Source organism: Falco biarmicus, chromosome 7 (assembly GCF_023638135.1).
Source record: "Falco biarmicus isolate bFalBia1 chromosome 7, bFalBia1.pri, whole genome shotgun sequence".
NCBI lineage: Eukaryota > Metazoa > Chordata > Aves > Falconiformes > Falconidae > Falco > Falco biarmicus.
Window position 1 is genome coordinate 42,482,716 of NC_079294.1, and position 24,013 is coordinate 42,506,728.

A 24,013-nucleotide genomic window follows, 5' to 3' on the forward strand; every position below is an offset into this window, starting at 1 on the left:
ACGACCAACAACCCCGCCTCTACAACGAAACAAAAATACTTGTCCAAACGATTTTTACCTTCCCTCCTCAGCAGGGAATTGTATGTAGCTGACACACCTAACCTTGTAGAAGTTCTCTTTGGCCACGAAGCTTGGAAGCCTTCTACCCCGGTCATCCACGAGGAAATCCAGCCAGCACTTACAGACACCTCTATGTGACTGTGATGGTACACCGTAGGAATGGCAGCCTGAGTCCCCTGTTTGTCTCAGGGTATCAATAATTATTACTACAGCTCTTGAAGATCTTATTAACGGCCAACACAACTAAACTGCACTGTCCTTCTGTAGATTAATGTTTAATAAAGTTACAACCTCTGTCTATTTACCATAAACCCATCTCTCCTGTATGAAAGCTTAGTGGACCAGCAGTGAATAGTTTTGATACTGTTGTTATTTTCCCATGATTTCCATTTCAGTCATTGCAATGTGGAATTGGCTCTCATTATTCGAATCGCCACTGACGCTTAGGTTGAGACTAAATAGACGCCTTTCTTTCTATTTCAACCTATGGCATTTCTGAAGGAATCGACTGTTAAAACATGATAGACATTTATTTAATTGCTTTCTGAGCAAATCCTAAGCCACACAACAGCAGAGAGGCCAAGAAGAGAAAATCTTTGGGTTTTACTGACATTTCAGAACATTATGATTAGATGAGACCTTGAGACATCTGCGCGTTAGTTAATGGTTGTTCTGCTTTCATGTATAATGACCTATTTCTTATAGAAAAGCTAATATCTATAAATTTTTCATTTGCTGCCTAGAGATTTCAATAAAAACTAAGAGACTTGAATTCAGTGTGTGTTTCATATATCAAATTATTACTGTAAGGATTTTTTTCAACTGCTTAAAAATGGTCATATACAGAGAATGTACTGCCTCTCAAAAAAATAGGTTCTGCTGGATGAGAAATACTGTTTAGTATACAAAGGCTTCTTAGTTTTGTAATGTTTTTAGCTCTGCTCATTATTAGATTAATAACCCTGAAACCTGTAGCATTAAACATAAAAAAAAAAAATCCATCTTGTTTGAGCCACTGTTACACCAGGAGATGAGTCCATGTGCATGTATTACATATATCATCCCAGCTGTCAGAGGAGGGCTCTCATGTTTAAGTGATTTAAGATTATGGATCAGAGGCCACTTGCTTCTCCTTAAGTAATAATAATAAATATGCTAATGCTTTTAGTGTCATTGTTAATTCCTTATTTGTGAACACTCAGAGACGGGCTGAAGTGCTGTGGTTTGAAGACAGGATTTGAAGATGAGCTATTCCTAAGGAGAAGCGGGAAGCCAGGACTGTGTGCTTAAGGCACCATCACTTCAGTGTGACAGAACAAGTCCTCTTACACATACAAGGACAACAGACTGGGAATTTAAGACAAAATTCTGTTTGGGGCAGCTTGCTCTCATGAGCAGCAGGGATTAGATCTTCATTTAATTTCCTCCATGCTGTCCTCCACTTTGCCTTCAGTTACTGTCTAAGAACTTATCCTTACCAGTTTTCGTCAGGATCTTCTTTGGGACTACACATTGAATGTGTCATTCAAGGACAGATATTTGAGATCTGACTCAACAAATCTACACAGGTTAAGCAGCAGTAATTCCAATCAAGTTATTAACTTATATTTTAATTCCAAGCATATTAAAATCTTTAATTATCAAACACACACACGTGTTTATTTTTACTCCACCAAATTGCTAGGATTGTTCATCACTATAGGAACCTACTGTAACACTCATATAAGAAATTTCATTCTTTGTTAGTACATTAACCTTCTTGTTCTTTGAATTTGGATTTCAAAACAAAGCCATTTCAACATGCTGAGTGACTGAATGAAACGTGTTACAAATTTGTGGCAAATGATGTTGCAAAACACATTCCAGTGTGACAATGCAGATATATTTGGAACAGTTTAGGATGTAATGCTGTATGTTAGGTTGAAAAACATCCTTGGATGATGGAAACTGAGCTGTCTGATGGAAACTGAAAAGTTGAGAAATTCCTCACTAATTATCATGTGTCATGAGCACACGTGTTTTGCAAGATAAAAAGAAGCTTATTGAAAAGTTCATAAAAATTATGCAGAATGGGAAATCATGTGATGCAAAGATATCCAGACAACAGACTGGTCAGAATCGCATTACTGGAGCTTTGAAAACTAGACTGGAAGAAACCCCTAAGGTCACGTCCAGGCTGTCAGCCAAAGCAGTGCAGAGAAGCAATTCAAGACCTGGGATAATAATCCCCTATTCCAACCTATGCTGGAGCACTCTCTGGATTTAGCAGCTCACCTGCAGGTGCAATATAGCCCCACTAGCCCCACTGTGTCTACCAGTAATAAATCTGACTTAAGCCTGTGTACCTTGGAGGTCCCTACAGTGCACTGCCATCCATTTTCTGCTCTAGGCTTAGTACAGAAGGATTCAATTTAAATGCAGAGGGTCTTACAACAGGGCTTGAAGGGGTAATGAAGGAACTAATGCAAGAGACACGATCCACCCTACATGGCTAGTCTCTGGGACTGTACCACTGTTTCTATAATTTTTCAGCTGGGATTTACAACGTTTTCTCATTTGTTTTGGTGAAGCACATCAAAACACCTTCCTGAGTGGAGACAAAGGTAGGAAAGCTGCCTGGCTATGACACAGCTTTCCACCCTTTGCCAAAACAAATCCTGACTTTGGCTAAGGTTCTGCAGCTGAAAGCAAACTGCCCGATCCTTACACTTGTACAGACACAGGGATGCTCAGTGCGGGCACTACAGGCCGCTGGTGCTGTTGCTTTTGCAGACTTGCAGGCTGTAAGGGATACAAAATACCAAAATATTCAAACCGGTGCTCAAGTTCTTACGTTTATCTTGTCTCTGTTCTTCTGTAACATGGACTTTTCTGGGAAGTTTGATTAGATGCAACTACAGATGTCCAGATGCGGAGGTTCCTGAAATCCTTCCACTGTTTTAAATAGGTTTTGGATCCAGGCCTAAGTTTAGGCAAGTCTTTACCAAGGGAAAATTGTTAAAAACCTAAGTCACAGATTTTACAGCCGTATTAATTATCTAGCTAAGCAGCCACTACTATCTTACAGACCAGAGAACACTGCTTAACATGAGTCGAAGACTATGGCTCTAACTGCATTTTTATAATCTATAAAACCGGACATGCGGAAACTATGGAAGGAAATTTCAGTAATTAAAGCATAGGTTCTCCTAATTAACTGCAAAGCATCATTAAAATTTAATGAAACTGTAGTGGAATAACACAGGAATCTGGCTTAACTGCAAGGAGATAAATGCAAACGAAAGTTGAATTTTCACATGGTTTTGAGATTACACAATAGGACTGAATGCATTTACAGTAGTTTACAACATAAAAGCTCACTTTTAACACTATGAATCAGCATTGGGAAGTTAGGGTATTAGTGTATAAGAAGTTAACATATTAAAGAATGTGGCATACTGAAGCACAAGATTCAAAGAAATCAAAATCTTTGTTGCTTAACATAGTTGTATTTGTGATGGTAAACCATATTCCACAGCAGATGATTAATAAGATAACTGCTGTTGCATTGGCATGATGCAAGACTATATTTTTCAGTGTAGCGACCTCATCTTGGCATATCTGAACAAGCTGCATCATCATTGCATACTCTGTACTAGATTCAGCTGAAGCAAGAACTTCAAAGCTCTGCAAGCACTAGACATTTTAACATATTAATCTGCCATGAACTTCCTCACCCTCCCTTGGACACTTGCTTTTTAAGCTCTTAGGAGGGAAATCTTCATGGAAACTGAAGCTTGAAAGCCTAATTTCAACTGATGCATATCAGGTCCACAGAAGCCACAGGAGCATCACTGATCTCCACTGACCAAAAATCTAGACCTAAAACTGTTATATCTTGCTTACACTCAAGGTATTGCAGATGAAAACCTTCCCATCTGACTTCAGCTCTCTAAAATATCCAAGGCTATACAGACTTACTGCACATATCATGGAGAAAGAGAGGCACTGAGGACAACTCACATGGTCTGTCCTGGCACACAATGAATCACTCTCCGAAGACGACCTTCTTCTTTAATCAGCTTTTGAAGAAACTTAAATGACCGGTCCTTTCTGAGGGCTAAAGTTCTGTAGGACTTCTACCCTGCATGGCTGCCAGCAGCATCACATTTTCTGTATCTACCTACCAAAGGCCTTACGTTCTAGTCGAGAGATTTTAGCTCAAGGAGATCAATCTCTACTGCCATTAAATCCTATACTAATTATGCTGATGGACATGTCGATGTCCTGGGCATCAGCATAGGTCCAAGCCAAACAAACTCATTTCACTGCAACTCACAGATGCCAATACTTTTCTGACTAGTACTGATGTAGGTTAGACACCAAATTATGTTCTCGGACAAATTTGAAGACCAATTTCCCGTTGATTTCAATAGTTAAATACATTAAAATTATTTAATATTTAGGCAGAGTAAGACTGGGAAGCAGTAAACATACACCATAATGAAAAATAAAGGCATATTTGGAAAGCAGCAAAACAGTCCTTTTTAAAACATCCCTATTTTTGATCCAAACAAAACGTAATAATGGAGCAGCATGCAGTTAAGAAATTGTTAGTAAGTTATATGCTGTTATACAGTCCTCTTTCAAAGAAAGTACATAATGGACTCTTCCTATCTAAATTGTTACCTCATGTACTCATACCTTCTCTGTGTCAATTCCTTTAGACATGGACCAGGTTGAGACAATATAATCCATGACTCTTTCACTAAGGCCTTTGGGGACTTGATACAATTTTAGGAAATCTCTCACATTGTTCAGCATCTCATGGTATCGGTTGGTGTTGGCATACATTTGCTGGAAAATGGTGGTGACGTTTCCAAAAATAGTTGCATAAAGAAGAGCTGAAAAAAACCAAAAGTAATTAAAAATAAATATGTATGCTCCAGTAAATGCTAATCATAATTCAAGGATAATGTAAAAAAAATTATGTACGGTTACAAATTATTGCAAATGCAAAGGCGTAAACTGAAAATTTCTATTTATGCACACACTCTCACACACATACATGTACAAAGTTATTTACTGAATTTACCCACACAGCTCATACAGCTACTCAGTGTGCATTAATTTACAAAATCAGTCATACAGATAATGTCCACACATGGAGTTATTTAAAAACAGCCGGTGCATTTTAGCTTTATATCCTATACTAATCCAAACTAATTTTAAAATCTAGCTTCAGCATGCCAGTAAACCTTGAAGGCACTATCCGAAGAATCATGTGGACCTCCTGTAACATTGACTCAGCTTGCACATTCTATGAGTAGCGAATGGCCTCAGTCCCAAAGAAGAAATGAAACTGAGAATAAAGGAACTTGGGAAGCCTGGCAAAGATATCTGTACAAATGGGGTCCTGTGTCCACAGCCAAGATACGCACAAGAAAGATTCAGAGTGGCATTTCACAGCCCAATTTCACAGCCAACCCCAGCAGATGATTTGGGTATGCCATGACAACTCTAGATGCCCATCACTAATGATTCCAAAGGGAGAAAAATTCAATTAGTGAACAATAGAAAGTCCCTTGGTTGAGGGCATGTTACTAGGGCAGGAGAAGGACACAGCAGAGTAGGAAGCACTACCTCAAACCTTCTCTTCCAGCTTGATTCTCCCTTTCCAAACATGCCACCGTTACTGGTATGCTCAGCCAGCTGAGTTGTGCAACACCAAAGAATGACCTCTCATGTTCAAGAAAATCACAGGTTTTAAGTAAGCCTGTCCAACCAAAAAGGCACCAACCTCACTGTACTATTAAAAGTGTAATACAGTGGGCACTATTTGATGAGGACCAGTCAATTTCTGAAGCCTACATTAGGCAAAGCATTTAAGCAAAAACTGAAATGGACACCTTTACTAGCTCTGTCTTGACTAGTGGTGGACTGAAAGATGCTCAAAGTCAAGCAAGTTTAAGGTGCCTTATTGAGTTACAATGTAATTATTCCTCCAAACAAGCTTGCAAGCAAGCCCAAAATGACATCCTTCCATTCAGTATTACAGATTTTGCAGAAAAGAGAATTATTCTGATATCTCATAATACCAATGTGTGGCAGTATTTCTGCTCTTGACATTATCAAATACACAGAAATGTGCCTGACATTTTTAATAATCTTTGCCCGGAGGTACTTTATAGCAGAATGCAGCTATGCATTTCCATATTGCTTTTTTGAAAAACAACTGCAGCCTACAAATGGCAAGAAATAATCCACTGCAAAAGGAAAAAATGCCTTCCATCTCTTGGTGCATAATATCTTCCCTCTACACAACACATTTCTACCTCATTCCAGAAAACTCACTTTTTTTCATACTAATTTACCACTGTTTCATACTAATTTACTATTGTTCATCCCCCTATTTGAGAGGTGGCATTTTTTAAGAAACATGGTGTTTCCTAAAAGAAAAAAATTACTTTCATTTCTCATGGTGCTTTTTACTACATCCATGCAAAAATTAGATGCTGAAGTTCATCAGAAATATGACATTCATTGTTTTATCAGTCTTAGGATTTTCCATCTCAACACACCAGATCATATCAAACAAGGTCACACAATGTGCATCAAAGATGAACACCAGGTTTTAGAAAACACAACAGATCAATACAGTATGTAAAGTCCAGAAATAAAGCTTTTTGCAAGAGCAGGATTTTTTCCTTGCTTTACTGATTGCTGTATCATATCACACTGAAAGGTTTTCTCTACCTCTGTATCCATTCAGTTACATATCAACACTCACAGTATAAGAGTATGTGAACTATAAAAAAGTCTAGATGGATGAATGCCACCTGACTTTTTTCTTTCTTCTTTTTTTCAGCTTTCTCTGCTCATTTGGACTTTTGTAGTAGGACAAACTTGATGAAGTATCACTTCTTCTAAGTGCAACATCCCTTATCCTTCTGAAGAACTGTTGTTGATTTATCATGAACTCAGCTCATCAGGTATGTGAGTGTACAACATCTCTTGTCTTGCCCTCTCATGTTAGATGCACATACAAATTACTGTGACTATAAATGTAGAGAGAAGCCATAACTGTCCCCAGAACACTGCCTGTCTGCATAAGTAAAATTTATGCAAGCCTGTAACTACAGCTGGACTGCACATGCAATTACAATGCATACAACTGGCCATGCAAATGACACAGATGACACGCTGATTGGAAATGTGGCACAGTGCTCTGTAAGGCTGAGAAAAGAGAGATACAACTCTGACACCAGCCAGGCTGGAAACAGCTAAGAATGCCATAGTGAAAACAGCTTGCCTGAAGCAACTGGCACATGTTATCTCCTCTGCAAAAAAAATGGCTCTTTGGTAGAGACAATTTGTAGAAAGCACACGGCCAGAAGAGAAAATGTAGTTCTTTATCTCCCAATATAGGGGTCCTGGAACACTCTACTTAAAAAGATTATGTTTGTTCAAGAAATAAAGGACAGAATAAGTCATTGGATTAAGCCTGCAAAATTGCTGAAACCATTACCCAACAGTACCTCACTACACCAGAATTCACAAGCCTACATGCGATAGAGTGCGCACAGGCAAAACAGCATTATTCCTCGGTTGGAAATCATTTGTCTCCTACTGGAAATGGTAAAGACATCTAAATATTCCACTTCCCTTACAGGTTTCTGCATGGAGGGCCTCTGGCAAACATTTAAAGGGAACCTTAGATCTTTGCAGCTTTGAAGCTGTGCCTCAAAGACTATCCTCACTCATGGTGCTTCCCTACGCCACCGCTGGCAGCTGCTGGAACCAGTTGGCTGTTTTTTTGGGGACAGCACATTTTTCATAATTTGACATGGAAAATCCACCTCTCTGCAAATCAACCCCCCGTCCCTGTTCTCTATATGATACCTAGAAAAGGGGGTCACTTTAAAAAAACCACTAGTATTTATGGGTTTGCAGGTCTTGGTACGGAACAAAACAAGTTTGCACAGATAATGAAATAATAAATATATAAATAAAATAATTTGCATTGCATTTGCATCTGCTATGACACTCCTCTACAGGGAAAGGGTCCTCTGCTTGGGAGGGTCTAAAGAGAAGAGGTTAGGGTCCCTTGAAAATACAAGGTACCTGCCTTTGCTCTTCCCCACTGAACTTCAAGCTGGCATAATTGCATTAGCTGCAAATACATCAGAGGTGGGACAAAACAGACAGGTGAGCTAGATCTGCTCCTCAGTTGGCAAAGGTGTCTCAGCTCAGTGAACCAACCACCTCCAGAGCACGTGGGATCCCCTGTGCACAGTTGCACACATGCAGGCACGTACACAAGCACATGCTGGCGAGCATCTAACGCTGCTGTTGCCTTTCTCAGCCTCAAAACGTCTAAGGCTTTCCATCAATGACCCTTAGTGCTTGTAATTAACAAACAAAGATCTCTCAGAGCACCCCTATTTAATGAGCAAATATTGAAGTGCCAAGTGTGAACCTTACCCTTCACATTAAAAAAAAAAAAAAATGGCAGAGGAGTATGACTGAGGGCATTTCACTTTTGCTGTATTTTCATTATGTTTGGCAGGTGGCACTGGCAGTAAAGATCATTTGTACGAGCTTCTGAAGGAAATAAAATACTGTACCTCTCTTGACAATAAAAGGATTTAAACAACCTCTAAAGAAATCTCTAAAGGTATATACACACTCTATAGTTCAATTTAGTCTGTTTACAAGAAAGGAGTTGTTGAGCCTGGAGAAGAGAAGGCTCCGGGGAGACCTTGTAGCAGCCTTCTGGTACCTAAAGGGGCCGACAAGGAAGCTGGAGAGGGACTTTTTACAAGAAAACGAAGAGATAGAACAAGGGATAATGGCTTTAAACTGAAAGAGGGTAGATTTACATTAGATATTAGGAAGAAAATCTCACTGTGAGGTTGATGAGGCACTGGCACAGGCTGCCCAGAGCAGCAGTGGATGCCCCATCCCTGGGGGTGCTCAGGGCCAGTCTGGATGGGGCTTGGAGCAACCTGGTCTGCTGGAAGGGGTCCCTGCCCATGGCAGAGGGGTGGAACTAGATGGCCTTTAAGGTCCCTTCCAACCCAAACCATTCTGTGATTCTATGATGGGACAAAGGTTGAAGGTAAAATTACCCAATTTCTTGAAATGACTGGTTAGGTCAAACTGCATTTATTCACCTTCTCTTTAATGACTTGCATTTCTCCAGATCTTTCCTGTTATGTTCCTACAGTCATGCAGCATTCATTTACTTAATTGTGTGTGTAAATCTGGAACAGTTTTAGAGAGACTTCATAGTCTTTTCATAGAGATCAATTTGATATAATGATGCAGAAATATTTTTTCTCAGTCCTAAAGGGGAGGTAGGTGGTTCAACTTTATTCTAATTTTTATTTTTACTCTTCAGTGTTGAAAAATCTCCCCTAAATTATACACAAGGGTAAGTGTTATATATTTTTTAATATAAAATGCGTGTTACTATATTTGTAAATACTTAAAACATTTTTGAATGATTTAGCAATAGTGTTACATAAATCTTTTTGTCTGTTTAAAAACAAGGAACTTTCTAAAAAAATGTGACTCAGAGTTACCTAAATTATCCCATAACATTTCAGATCTCTTAGTATCCTGACCATATGCTAAATATGTCCAGATAGGAATATCTGCCTTTAGGAACTAAAGGCTTGATTGAGAGACCTAATTTTCCCTATGGCCTGCTCTGTGTTAAAGTATTACTAATCTAAGCATATACAATATGCCTCTAAACTGTAATTATAAAGAAGATTAGAGATGTGGGTGTCAGTCTCTTCTCCCAAGTAACAAGCGATAAGACAAGAAATGATCTCAAGTTGCACCAGGGGAGGTTTAGATTGGATATTAAGAAAAATTTCTTCACTGAAAGGGTGGTCAGGCATTGGAACAGGCTGCCCAAGGAGGTGGTTGTGGCAACATCCTTGGAGGTATTCAAAAGACATGTAGATGTGGTGCTCTAGGGACATGGTGCAGTGGTGGGCTTGGTAGTGCTGGATTAATGATTGGACTTGATCTTAAAGGTCTTTTCCAACCTAAATTATTCTATCCTGGGAAAATACGGATATTAACTTTCGCATGCTGAGGCTAGCTGCAACTTCTTCAATGAATTTTTGGAATTAGGTATTCCTGTAAAGCCATTAGATTAATATTAAAGCTAGATCATTCAGGAGACATTTGATGCAAACTCAAATATATCTATACTAGACAGAATTAGACATAAGCCCAGTAACTCAAATATCTGATTTTTTTATTTTAAAAGCTGAGCAGTGTTTTGTTACTTCTTCCCACCTCACTTTTAACACATTTGATTATATTGCAAAACGCTTGCAGGCACTGTTGGGTGCAACACCTGGCAGCAACAGTGCACTGTCCGTCTCCTAAGTCCTACAGCCTCGCTGAGCTGCAGTCCACCGCAATAAACAGCTTTCTCCCAATCCATCAACCTTATTCAACAAAGCGTATTACTTGGAAGAAAATAAACCTTCTAATCCCCCTCCCTTTCACTGTTTCATAGCACTTTTTTGATGCCTGCGCCATCCTGCCCCGCAGCCTCAGCCTCCCACCTCCACCGTGCAGACACAGACCTGCCTGCCAACTGTGCTAATGAAAGCACCCACACAACCCCATGATTTTACAGGTCTTTAAAAGGTCAATTTTGATTTTGAATCCTTGGCCCCAGTAAATATTGTGCTGTTAAAATACACTCCCCTACTCCAGTAATGCTGACATCAGTTTCACATCAGTGTTCAGTGTCCTAAATACAACTACTCTCCATTTACAGGGAGGAGACATCAACACCAGAACGTACTAGCTTTCAAATTTTACTTCCAAAAGTACCCAAAGTAAAAACAAAATCTTTCCTTCAGTTACCCCTGCAGTCTTATCAGTGTACTGTCCCATGCCACATAATCCAAGGTATTTGTCCTCCCTTAAGCCCCAACAATGCATTGTTATGCCCACTTTGCAGAGGAGAAGGTAATGGGCAAAGGTCTGGATTCAGCAGTGAACTTCAGCTCTGAACTTCTCACCAAAATCATCTGACCACTGAAATCAGGGGGCAGTTGGATGCAATTGTGTCTAGGTGAATGCACACCATGGCCAGTCTGATTGTATCATCACTGTGGCCTATAGGCTCTACATACAGTGCCTGAGACATATGTTCCATACGGCCAGGGCAACAAGGTGGTGGCCATCCATGCATTCCTGTATCCCATACTGCACTCACAGAAGATGCACAGCTCCTCCATGGGTCCAGCTGACATTCACCCCTTTTTTCCTGACCCAACAACCTTCCTGACACTATAGTAATGCAAACACTAAATTAAGAGGATAATGATAATAAAGACAGGTCTGTAAAATCCTTGTTAACAGTGACGAGAAATTTGTTTGACGAGAACTAAATAATTATGTAATTAGGAAGATCATCAGTAGTAAACTGTAGAAATTCACCCTCTCTGTTCTTCCCTTTATAGGGGACACACTTTGCGCAGCAGAGTAGAACAGCTGCTTTGGAGGCAGTTAGGCATTTTGCATACTTTGTGCATAAATTTTTAGGAAAATAAGGGCTTTCAACTACACTTGTAGAGTCACTAATTTTTATTAGTGGAATTGGGAGCTTTTTTCATGAGAGCACTTAGCTAATGGAAAATGTTTACTTTAAAGCTCCAATGCCTCTCCAACAAGCAAATGTGATGAGCTGACTAGCTACAGTTTTGCATGCAGTTGCAATCCAAGACTGGCTGAATTGGTACTGTAAAACATAGTCTTAAATTAAGGCTACCATTGTTCCCAGCTAACAGTGTGTTTGGCTTCTAGCCATGATGAAGCGATGGACACGAGCTGAAGCTGACTAAGGTTACTCAACGGCATAGACAACAAAATTACACCTGCCCCCCCCGAGGATGAGGGGCCAAGGGCTGCCTGGGTCTGAGGATGCAGATGCTAAGCAACCTGAAATCACAGTTCACACGCAACATCGTCCCTGCTCAGCATCCCCTACCACAGCCACCCCGTGTTACTAGGTCACTCTGTTCATTCACCTGAGAAACAGTGCTAGCCATCAGAAATACAGCCCAGCGCAGGTTCAGTGGTCTCCTCTTGGCATCTGGGTGCAATTTCCTGCATTTTCTTTCAACTTGAAAGCTTTACGTGTCTTCGGTCTGCTAGAGTCTGCTTCTCCCTCACAATATTATTCAAGGTGTTAGGCATCTTATGGGAAGGCACAGCCTGGAAAATGGCTGCAATTACACAACAGGCAGCAGGGCAAATAGCATTACCCTGTGTTAACTGAGTGGCAAAACCTCACTTTGCCTGAAAAACCCGTATCTTGTAGTTATGGGGCCTTAATCCTGGAAACTTTTTCCCTAAGAGCTCTGGAGTAAGAAGCTCAGAGTTAGGACTTTTTCTACGTATTTCATATGCAGTGGAAGTTGGTTTAATGCGTCACAGCTTTCAGTGGTGACAAAATTGGGGGAGGAATATTTAAGTTTCCATTTATAAGAATGGTATGACAAACACAGAGAATAGCTAACTAGGGAAATGAGCTAAAGCATTTCTTATACTAATGCTTCGTCATTCCTGTTTCTTCAGAAATTCATCACCTCCTTACCAAACCCAGCATTTCACATGCTGCATGAAGTCCTGTGCAGTGGTAAATGTTAATTACAATACAATCACTTCCCTAAAGAAATTACGTGAGGGCAGAAGGAAAGTGAACAGGCATAAGGTGACCAGAATACATGAGAATTATGTTCACCATAAATGCCAGCAACCCCATGCCTCTAGCACTTCGCTTCATTCCTTATTTATCATTTTCTCCACATTGAATGTTATCTTCAACATTGCCTCATTTCCATGCAAATCTCTCTAGTATTTCCGAAAAATCTGAATTGTGCCTGTCATACAATCATCTACCCATCACATAAATCTTTCTCTTTCCTTTCTCCATCAAAGAAATAAGAAAGGTGCTTTCCCAGGGTGCTGTCTTTACTGTTATTATTGGCCAGTGCTGACACCTGTGGACCAAACCCACCCCATGTGCCCTCCTCACCGTGTCAAAACTGTCACCAGTAACAAGCACAAGATGCAAAGGGTCTCCAGCACTACTGAACGGAAGCACAGGAACCAAAAGGATCATCTCCAAAAAAAAGTTCTCTGAGCAAAGTTGGCAGCTGTCAGTATTACAAGTGTGAAACAATTTGACAGCTTGTTGTTGGATTTGAGCTGTGAGGGTTTTTTTCTGTTGTTGATTTTTTTTCTTTAATATTTTTAAGGGAATTTTTTAGTGGGACACCAAGCTCTTGTCACGTTAAAGATGAACCCAGGATAGCAATGTTGCTGGAGGCAAGACGCCAGAACATCACTTGCACACTAAGGAACACCATCTAAATTGCCTGTCTTGTTAAAATATAATAGGAAATTTGTAAACACACCTTCAAAGTACTGGACCGCACTAAAATATGTCTCTAGCTCTCTGTTCCTTTGTTATTTCTTTCTGCATATGCCAGTGTAAAAGTTTCTATTGTATAAATCTACGTGTTGGTGTGTTTTAGATACTCACAAATACACATATATACATACACATATGTACATATGATACACCTGTATGTAAGTGTAAAGGTGAACATACAATATGAATAGGCTCAGACTCTGCAGCTGCTAATTTTCCTTTCAGTCTTCTAATCTGCTCATGCTTTCTACTTCTTTCAAATCTAACTTTGCTTATTCATTTAATTAAACATTCAATTTTTATCTCAGCCCAATTAATAAGAATGGATTTGGGACAATTAGACAAATGATTCCAAACATAAAACACAGGCGTAGCCTTGAGAAGTGTGGTAAACACACCTGTTAGCATTAACAGTGCATGCTTATACAAGATTCACCTGAAAATAATGAGAGCAAACGCAGGTAAAGCAATGCGGCTTCTGTTTGGTAGTTCCTTCTTTCTGTATTTTAATTCAGCAGCCTGAACTCTGTGTGAGGATAGATTTTTGTATGTAATTATAGGGTATTTTTAGGAATAAAAGGAACAAAATAAAGTACTTGCCTGTTAATATGAAAAGCTTCAAATTTGGAGGTCATGTTTGCATCCTGTTATTTTCATAATAATTCTGCTTTGTAAAATGTCTACAAAACTGGCCTCATTGAACTGAACGATAATGTTTCTTACCCATCTAAGTCATCTACAGAACCACCTTCCCTCTAATTCTCAGTCCTGCAAATTCAGCATCTCTGGACAGAGCTGAGCAAAATTTTGTTAACCTGAATTTTCTATGTGATGCTGACAGACTATCTCAAATTAAATTTGCCTGCCTTCCCTGAAGTGTTTGCACTAAAACCAAGGGGGGGAAAAATACAATTCCACAAAAAGTTGAAACAATTCACCTCCAGGTTTTATAAAGCTAAAATAATTCATAGCTAAACATTTTTCCTCCAGTCTTTTGATTTTAAACCTTTGAAAGTTGAACAATGGAAGAAAATCCCATTTTGATGCAAAAAATGTCTTAACAGCTTAAGAAAAAACGGAACATTCATTATCTTCACACACACACAAATCTATATTTTAATGGAATATTTTCCACAGAACCAAACCATGAGTTCCTAGCACACTGCTAGTAATCAGGGCCAATGCAAACCCCTTATTGCCCAATTTATTAGCACCAGGTTTCCATGTTATCAGAGCATTTGTGCACATGGCCGCTGTGAAGCCTGCTCCCCACTCCCACTAAAGGCAACGCCTGGGCAGGCTGCTGCTCAGGGCTGGACCTCTCAGGGTTTGTTGGAATGATGCTGGTTTTGTCTAAAAAAAAAAATAAAAAAATCACACTAATAATTTCAGGCTTTCAAGGTGAATTAACTTTACTCTGCTTTGATTATCCACTTTGGGAACCTGTCCTTCATTGCAGTATTTATTTAACAGTGGCAGATGCTGAGCTGTCACTGAGCCTGACAGCTCCTTCAGAGCTTCCTCGGTGGTTGTCTTGTAAAACAGTCAATAACCAAGTGAAACCTAACTGCAAAAACAAGCACGTTTCCCACTTTTATACTCTATGAAATCAAGTGTGCCACTTTCTACTGCATCCTTCTGGGAGGAGGGGGGAGGAAAATGTTGGTCTCTTAATTTAGCACTCAGCACTATTAATTAACCCTTTACATATTCAAAGTACATCCATTCCCCCAGCCCTGACACATCAATGGGACCATGTTTTTGGTCACAGGTCTGTGGCTTTGCTGTCACTCACCACCCACCATGAAGCCACTTCTCACCAGCAGAGAAGTGACTTCTTTGGGGAAGATACTAGTGTGAATGCACTCAGTGAGAGGGTTTAGTCTCCTACACAATGTCAATTTGAATCCCAGTATATTTGGGTAGTTTTTATGACACTTGAGAGAACGTATATGGTCCTAGGAAGATGCTGTCCACATTCACCTTTGCAAGTGCAACTGTTCTGCTGAAGAGCAATGGCATGGCAAAATGGCAGGCAGCACCCTAAATATATTTTTGCATTGTCTATCAGAGGATCACAAACCCCAAGAGTAATAACTGCACATCATCACTCCACAGGTTACAAGCAGACATGTTTTCAAATGAAACAAGAGCTGTCTAAACGCTGTATGAAGCACAGTACCTCCACCTCTTTCCACCACCACAGCTCTCCTTCACTCCTTTCTCCATAATACCAAGAATAAAAACCCTGCTGGAAGCATTACTAGTCATTGATGCTCTCCTGGTAGAAGTGGTTTGAGAATATTCAACAGAACAAAAGATTGCATACATTGGCAAACTAAAACAAACAAAACAAGTCTGGCTTTCATTTCAGCCTCTGTGCATGTATTGCTGAACTCTCCATGACTATGTGAGACTGGAAAAGTGCCTTTATTTCCTGGCAGCAGCATCTGGATCTTTCCTCCTCTCTGTCCAACTCCTTCTGATCAGCACTTGTATCTATCTGATTACCTCTCTGTTTTCTTGCTCACTATTCCAGGAAGGAGATGCTGGAATTAGATTTGCTGCATTTCCATTCCTACATTAACACTAATTTCACTGAAGTCAATGAAATTACACTGACGTCTGTAGAGTATCTGAGGCGAATAATTGAGTGCATTTTATTACTTTCCTTTGACATCCTTGCAGTTGTTTTGTAGCATTTTTAAAATGTCTGTTTCACTAAAATCCACTACTTCTGCTCTTGGATGCTGCAGTGATGTTACTCTCTTTGGAATGATGGTGTTCTTGCTGTAAAGAGATGTGCACAGCGACAGAAGTGGCACGCAGCATCACACCAACTGGCCAGCTAAACCAAAACCCTTCCTCTGCAGCCCATTCCAGGATAAAAATATGAGAAAGAGGGTGTACAGGGCACCTCTGCCCTGGGCTACTCCTTCCAGATTTCCACAAACCCATTTCTAAATTCTAAATTTCTAAACTGCCCACTGCATCCAGACCATGGTAGGTATTAGCCACCGACCAGACGTCTCCACCAGGAATATTTAATCCTCTCCACAGATTCATTTCTGTTTTTTCTTGCCACAATCTTACGTGACAAAGTATTTTGTTGTGCTATTCTACAAGTCTAGTGGCCCTAGCCTTTATATTGGCCACCCCCAGCTCCCCTTCTGAGACAGTGAGTAATCCTCTCCACCTCCTATGCACCACTCTTGATTTTTGTAAGCCATCCTCCACCGCATTTTCTCAGTTGTGAAAAGGCCTTATCTATTTGATCTCTCCTTCTGAGAAAGTCACTCCATGCTTCATGCTTGTCACCTTTTAGACACCCGTTTCAGTCTTACAAAATCCTGTTGTAGAACTGTGCATTGTGGTGCAACAACATGCATTTCAATTACATGCCTAGAAATTATATTTACCTTTTTTTGACTGGCACTGAATATTGCACTGATATTTTCAGGGAACTATCTACAGTAACAGTCAGATGTCTTTCCTTGAGTGGTAACTGCTAATTTAGAAACCATTATTGTATAGGTATAGCTAGCTATTTTTTGCCTACGTGTGTTGATTTACATGTACTGACACTGAATTTCATCTGTCCTTTTCACAATAGCTTCTGTGGTGGGACTGCTATATCAAACCAGAAACTCTAATTTCAGGATTAAGCAGAAAAAAGACCTGCAGCACAAAGGAGAAAAGCTGCACTTAGATAGAACTACGAGGTAAAGAATAAAAAACATCTGGGCAAAATTGCACTGTTTCTTACATTTTTTTAGGTTTATGTTAGTACCATGGCTTAGGTCCCAGTAATTGGGAAGATTTTATCATCTTTCTACTACAAGCAGGAGCAGGGAAAACATAGGCAAAGCTGTTCATCCTTGGATTTTATCCCAGAGTGACTAAGCCAACCCTAAAAGTCCAGTGAAAATAAATGAGAGAATTCACAGAATAAAAATGTAAAGATGTGACACAACATTTATAACTATTATGGGCTGTCCCTTGAATATTAACGCTTTAGCAGCAAGAGTAAGGATTAATTTCTAAAATACATGTCTGACCCTCCAGTTTGGCAATCCCAGTGTCACACATGCCATTAATGACACTGAGCAGCTGTTGCCTATTCAAGTAACAGGGAGATCAGCTATGAACGCGGTAGGTTAATTTAAGCGGTCTTGATGCCTTTGATGTTTTTTGTTCATATGCTGATAGCTGAAGGAATTACTGCAGTGTTTCTCCCCACACTTATTTTGCCAATATATGAAGCATCCTCAGTTGCTTCTCAGCTGTTACAAGGCACTAATAACTGGGCGGGTATGCCATTAATCTCCTTTGCTAGGGGCAATGACATCTTAAATTATACATAGAATAGGAATTGTACATGGAATAGGGAGTTTGAGAGTATTCTCAGGTTTTTTGGTCCCTCTGCATTAATGACCTAAACCAGCCAGTGCTATTCATACCTGCAGGTATCATACACATTCAGTTGTTCCTACCACTGATTACTTCTGTAAGAAACTGTTGTAAGCCTCGCAGGATGAAGTTTTCAAACCCAATGAAAATGAAAGTCAAGCCATTTATATTAGCACAACTTTCCAGGTCTTCTAGTCTGCTTATTCCCAAGCCTCTGCAGTATGGTACATTAATTTTATACTGAACTATCAATTGTAGTTACCTTTGCAAAGCTGTTGTCCTTACATTTTTTATTCAGTTTTGCAAACGTGATCCCAACAGAGTTCATTTTATTCCCCACAGCTGTTTGACCAAATTGCAAGTATCTCCTTTAATCTTTGCAGGCATTCAGATTTGTTATCTATGTAGCAGAGCCTCTTCATCTCCTCTAATGATGGCTTGGGAGAAACAATCTTTCACATATTTCTCATTTTATGCAAGTGTTTATTCCTGCAAGTATATACTAGTAAGCATAACATCAAAACATATTTACCTAAGCTAAATAAAAATACTTTGAATCAAATTAGCAAGCTAACCGGCTTTGGTACTTAATGATATTAATCTGAACTCATTTTTCCCAGAGGTTTTGGTCCATAATTCACTGAGGTCAACGGAAAGTAGCTGCTGATGTTAGTAAGTTTTAGGGTCAGCAATAAACAGGTATGTCTATCATGTCCACTGAGAATCTGTATCGAAAATTTCCCAAAGGCAGGGCAAAGGCCTTTGGGAAGCTATTTTAATTTTCTTCATGTCTATTCATAGTAAGAATTAGTAGTAAGAGTAGTGCTAGTAATAACAGTAATAATATTACAACCACTCTGTATTTGACATTTATGCATACATTTTACAAAGAAAGATATATTATTCAATTTTGTTACTTAATTTCTCTGTTCTATTTTTCATTGGAAAACTGAGAATGAAATATTTTGTAAAATTGATAAATTTGTTGGTTTTAAAAATTATTATTCCCCATTTTATTATTTATCTGGGTTTTTTTTACAGAAATAGGATAAAGTTTAGCAAAAAAAATGAGAGAAAGTAACATCTGTGGGTTTTCTTAATCTGAATTTGTAGTTGTGAAAGTAGAAACACAATGTCTGTACCATAGTCTACTTTTTCCATCATCAAAGTGAAGTCTTAAAAACAAAGTAACATTTCCACTCATTTTAAAACAACCTTTCCAGCAGAAAACAAAGAGAAAGATTTTTCCCCAGTTTCTTTCTAGTTTAAAAAAAAATATCTAAACAGCACAATAAAAGCATAAGCAACAGACTTCTCTGTTATCTTGAAAACAGGGACATACTAGTTGGAAAGTAAGACAAAAATGTTGTGTATATTTTTTCTTCAAAATATGTCGTTTTCAATAAAAATACATTTTCAACAAAACTAAGGGGTTTTCTGAATACTTTCCATATTATCTGAATAAATTTCCATCACAATTTCTTTCACTTTCTGATAAATTGCCTCCATTTCTTCTTCCTTTCCACATATTCTTTCAGCCTTTGCTGAAGTCTTCCAGAAGTGATAATAGCATATTTTTTGTTTCTAGAAGCTTAGCTGCCCCTCACCTGACATCACTCTAAGCTGTTTTTCTTCATTTTACTCAATGTTATTCCTATTTATTTAACTTAATTAATAAGATGCCTCCTCTGGGTAGAGCTGGCTGCCATGACACTGTAAAAAATTACTCCGTATTTCTCCATCCCTGGATTTTTCTGAAGAATTTATACAGTGCACCTTGCTTTCACCAACTCCTCAGCTTCGCACACCTCCATAAAAAGTAATCTATGGTCTAGCCCTTGCAGCCTGGTTTCATTGGAATAACAGGGGTAAAAATTTTTTTTTCATAACATTTTCTCCTTCTATTAATACTGGCCAAGATCGGAAAACTTTACAGAACTGTAAAATTTTTTAGGTTGGAAAAGACCTTTGAAATCGTTGAATCCAACCATTAACTAGCACTGCCAAGCCCACCACTAAACCATGTCCCCAAGCACCACATCTACACGTCTTTTAAATACCTCCAGGGATGGTGCGTCCACCACCTCCCTGGGCAGCCTGTGCCAGTGCTTGACCACCCTTTTGGTGAAGAAATTCTTCCTGATACCCAACCTAAACCTCCCCTGGCACAGCCCGAGGCCATTGCCTCTTGTCCCATCACTCCTCATCTGGGAGAAGACACTGACCCCACCTGCCTACAGCCCCTGCCAGGCAGCTGCAGAGCCAGAAGGTCCCCCCCCAGCCTCCTCTTCTCCAGGCTCAACCCCCCCAGCTCCCCCAGCCGCCCCCCATCAGCCTGGTGCCCCAGCCCCTTCCCCAGCCCCTGCCCGGCTCCGGACACGCTCCAGCCCCTCCATGGCTCTCCCGCAGTGAGGGGCCCAACGCTGAACCCGCCATCCGAGGTGCAGCCCCACCGGTGCCCAGCGCAGGGGGACGGGCACTGCCCCGGCCCTGCCGGCCACGCCGCTTCAGACACAAGCCACGATGCTGCTGGCCCCCTCGGCCACCCGGGCACGCTGGGGGCTCATGCCCAGCCGGCCACTGACCGCCCCCCCCAGGCCCTTTCCCCCCAGGCAGCTCCCAGCCCCCTGCCCCAGCTGCCGGGGGCTGGTGTGACCCAGGGGCAGGGCCCGGCGCGGGGCCGGGGTGACCCTCACACCACTGGCCCGGGCCCCTCGCACGGCCTGCCCAGCCCCCCCTGCAGAGCCCCCTGCCCCCCGGCAGGTCAGCGCTGCCCCCAGCCCGGTGCCCCCCGCACACTGACCGCGGGAGCCTCGACCCCTCGCCCAGACCGGGACAAAGCCCCGCAACAGGCCTGGCCCCAGCGCCGAGCCCTGGGGACACCCCCTGTGCCCGGCCGCCAGCGGGAGGTGACCCCATTCCCCACCACGCTCTGGGCTCGGCCCTCAGCCGGCTTTTCACCCAGCGAGCAGCACCCCCGGCCCGGCCACCCGCTGCCCCTTTCTCCAGCAGAACGCTGCGGGGAACGGCGTCAAAGGCTGTACTGAGGTCCAGGGGGGACAACACCCACCGCCCTTCCACCATCCACTGGGGTCACCTTGTCACAGAAGGAGATCGGGTCCATCAAGCCAGACCTGCCCCCCATAACCCCGCGCTGGCTGGGCCCGATCCCCGGCTGTCCTGCACGTGCCGTGTGATGGCACCCAGGCTGATCTGCTCCATAACCTTCCCCGGCACCGAGGCCGGCCTGACAGGGCTGTAGCTGCCCGAATCCTCCTTCCACAGCCCTTCTTTAGACGGGTGTCACATCTGATGACTTCCAGTCAACCAGGACCTCGCCAGTTAGCCAGGAGTGCTGATAAATGATGGAGAGTGGCTCCGTGAGCACTTGTGCCAGCTCCCTCCGTACCCTCAGGTGGATCCCATTCAGCCCCAGAGACCTGTGTGTGTCTAACTGGTGTAAAAAGTTCCTGACCATTTCCCCTTGGATTATGGGGACTTCATTCTGCTCCCCATCCCTGTTTTCCAGCTCAGGGGTTCTGCTGTAGCACCACACACCTTTGTCACACAAAGCACCATTAGTTCAGCTGCCAAATGGCAAGCTCTTATCACAGGGGACTTTTTGCTGAAGGAATCATAGTTAACTGCCTTGCCAGCTTCTGCCCTGCTGCTCCTACTAGAGTTAGTAGGGATACCAAAGACTCACGGTGGCTTAAGGACAAAGCTCTCCTTGGTTTCTCTAACCTGCCCACCCATGGAGCTCCACTCCCACCACCCTGAGGGATGGGGAGCAGCATCAGGAAAGAGGTAAAACTTGAGGGCTGAGATAAGAACAATGCAATAACTGTTCAACAAGTAAAAAAATAACAACGATTGTAATAAATAGGAGAGAGGAGTAAAATCCAAAGGGAAGGGAAAAAAGAAAATTGATGCACAATACCGTTGCCCACCCCCCACTAACCAATGCCCAGCCAGTCCGCACACAGCCATTGGCAGGCACCAGCCAACTCCCCCCCATTTATATACCGAGCATGATAGTCTATGGTATAAAATACCCCTTTGGCTGGTTCGGGTCAGCTGTCCTGGCTCTGCTCCCTCCCAGCTTCTCGTGCCCCTCCAGCCCTCTCACTGGCAGGGCCTGAGAAACTGAAAACATGACTAAGCAACAACCAAAACCATCAGTGCGTTATCAGCATTGTTCTCACACCAATTCCAAAACACAGCACTGTACCAGCTACTAAGTACTTCTATCCCAGCCCAAACCAGGACACTCCAACTGCATCTTTCTTCTCAAATTCAGCCAAAACACAGGCAGAGAATATACCTTTCTACATCTGCCATCACCTTCCATGAGCCACCACCACCACACGTTCAGTTGAGCAGGATGGGCAGCTCCCGTAGCACAACAGCTACGACTGCCCGCATGCTGGCCTCAACTCATGCCATACCTATGTTTGGATTTTATGATCTTAAAGGTTTTTTCAAACCTAAATGATTCTATGTCTACACCTGCACTGTAACACAGAAGTCAAGGCACTGCCAGGCAGAGGCATGACTCCTGCACAAGTTTCCAGACAGCAAAACACAAGTAATTCAACAGCAATGATTGACCTTATAGACAACGGCCTCCCTAATGATATGTTTTGAAGGCACCCACAAAGAAGGGAAGTTTCCAGGTGTCCTTCTAGCATCTCTGTGACCATGTGTGAACCTCCTCCACAACATGAGGAACAACGTACTTACCTGAAAATGTAATGAGTCCCTGCTAAAGGAAGAGGTACCACAGGCTGCTCAGAGGTAGGACCACCCTGACAGTGGAGGGATTCTGATAGACTGGCAAGGCAAAGGGTCTTGGAAGTGAAGGCAAATAGGCTATGCTCGATGTGACAAACCAAAAGTGCCCAGTGGAAAGCAATAAGCAGTGAGGTGGCACAGGCACAATACCATCAGCATAAGGCAGCTCAGGCAGGTATGACTTTGATGGGACCCAAGCTCAAGGGAAAAAAAGCTGGAGCCTAAGGCTAAAGTTTCAGGCAACCTTCTAATTACAGCAATATTATTAGAGATGGCAAATTTCAGAACAGATGTTAATGGCTTGAGATGCTTCAAAGGCCCTGGAGCTCTTAACAGCTGCAGAAGGAGGAGTGCATTGAAGGGACCTCCTGCAAACAGCAGGGACACAGTAAGGATATCCAGAAGAAGCTGAAATCCCTCCCAGGTGAGTGGTCCTTGCCAGCAGTCCCCACTCAACTTTGGCAACCCCAACTCCTCCTGTCTGGCCCCTAAGTCACCCCAAAACTCAGTCCTGATCTCCTCACAATCTCCCCTACCTCATGGCCCAGACCTTTCCAATCAGGACATTTGTCTGAAAACACAAAATGAAGCCAAAGCATGTTAAATACACACCAAGCAGCATTAACAGCTCCATCTCTACAGTCCATTTTGAACAAGATTTAGGCAGTATTGTATTGCAATACTCTGGACAATTATGCACAATTTAAAGGATCACAGTTCATACCTAAGGCAGTCTGAAATTTACAGCACAGACAATCCTTGTAGTATATCTGTCCTTGTGAAAGTTGCTAGCAAAACAGAGTATTAGCTACACCCATTGTTTTTATTTACACACACCACTAGAGCTCTGGTTCTGTTCTTCAAAACTATGTACTTAATACTGCAGAACTGATACGAATTGGAAATAACCAAGCTTTTTATGTTAAGAAAACATTAATTTATTTTCATTTTTATATTATTAACAAACTTGCTGAATAAAACCTGCCTTTGTTGTTGCTGATGATGATTCATCCACAAGACTAGGATAAGAAGCTAACAAAATCTAAACTAAAAAGTCAGATATAAGAAATTGCCTCTGAAGTTCTTGATGTTATCTCCATTTCACACTTCAGAGACATAAAGCTATTATTAAATTTATTTTTTAATTATTGTTTTTAGAAGATTCATGCCAGATTCAAGGACCAATTTATTTACTGAATGTATTTATTTTCATTTATGAAAGACTTTTCCGAGTGCTCTAACCAAAGTAACAACAAATTTAAATTCTCAAAAGCTACTATTTACTGATTATAA

At 41.4% G+C, this 24,013-nt stretch overlaps 1 protein-coding gene across 1 annotated transcript in view; it reads right to left on the reverse strand.

Moving 5' to 3' along the window:
- KCNH5 (potassium voltage-gated channel subfamily H member 5) overlaps positions 1 to 24,013 on the reverse strand; it is a 160,209-nt gene that overhangs the window by 47,693 nt on the left and 88,503 nt on the right. Inside the window, exon 8 of the mRNA XM_056347502.1 lies at positions 4,744 to 4,943. Coding sequence (XP_056203477.1) covers positions 4,744 to 4,943 — 200 coding nt within the window. The remainder of the gene's footprint in view (positions 1 to 4,743; positions 4,944 to 24,013) is intronic.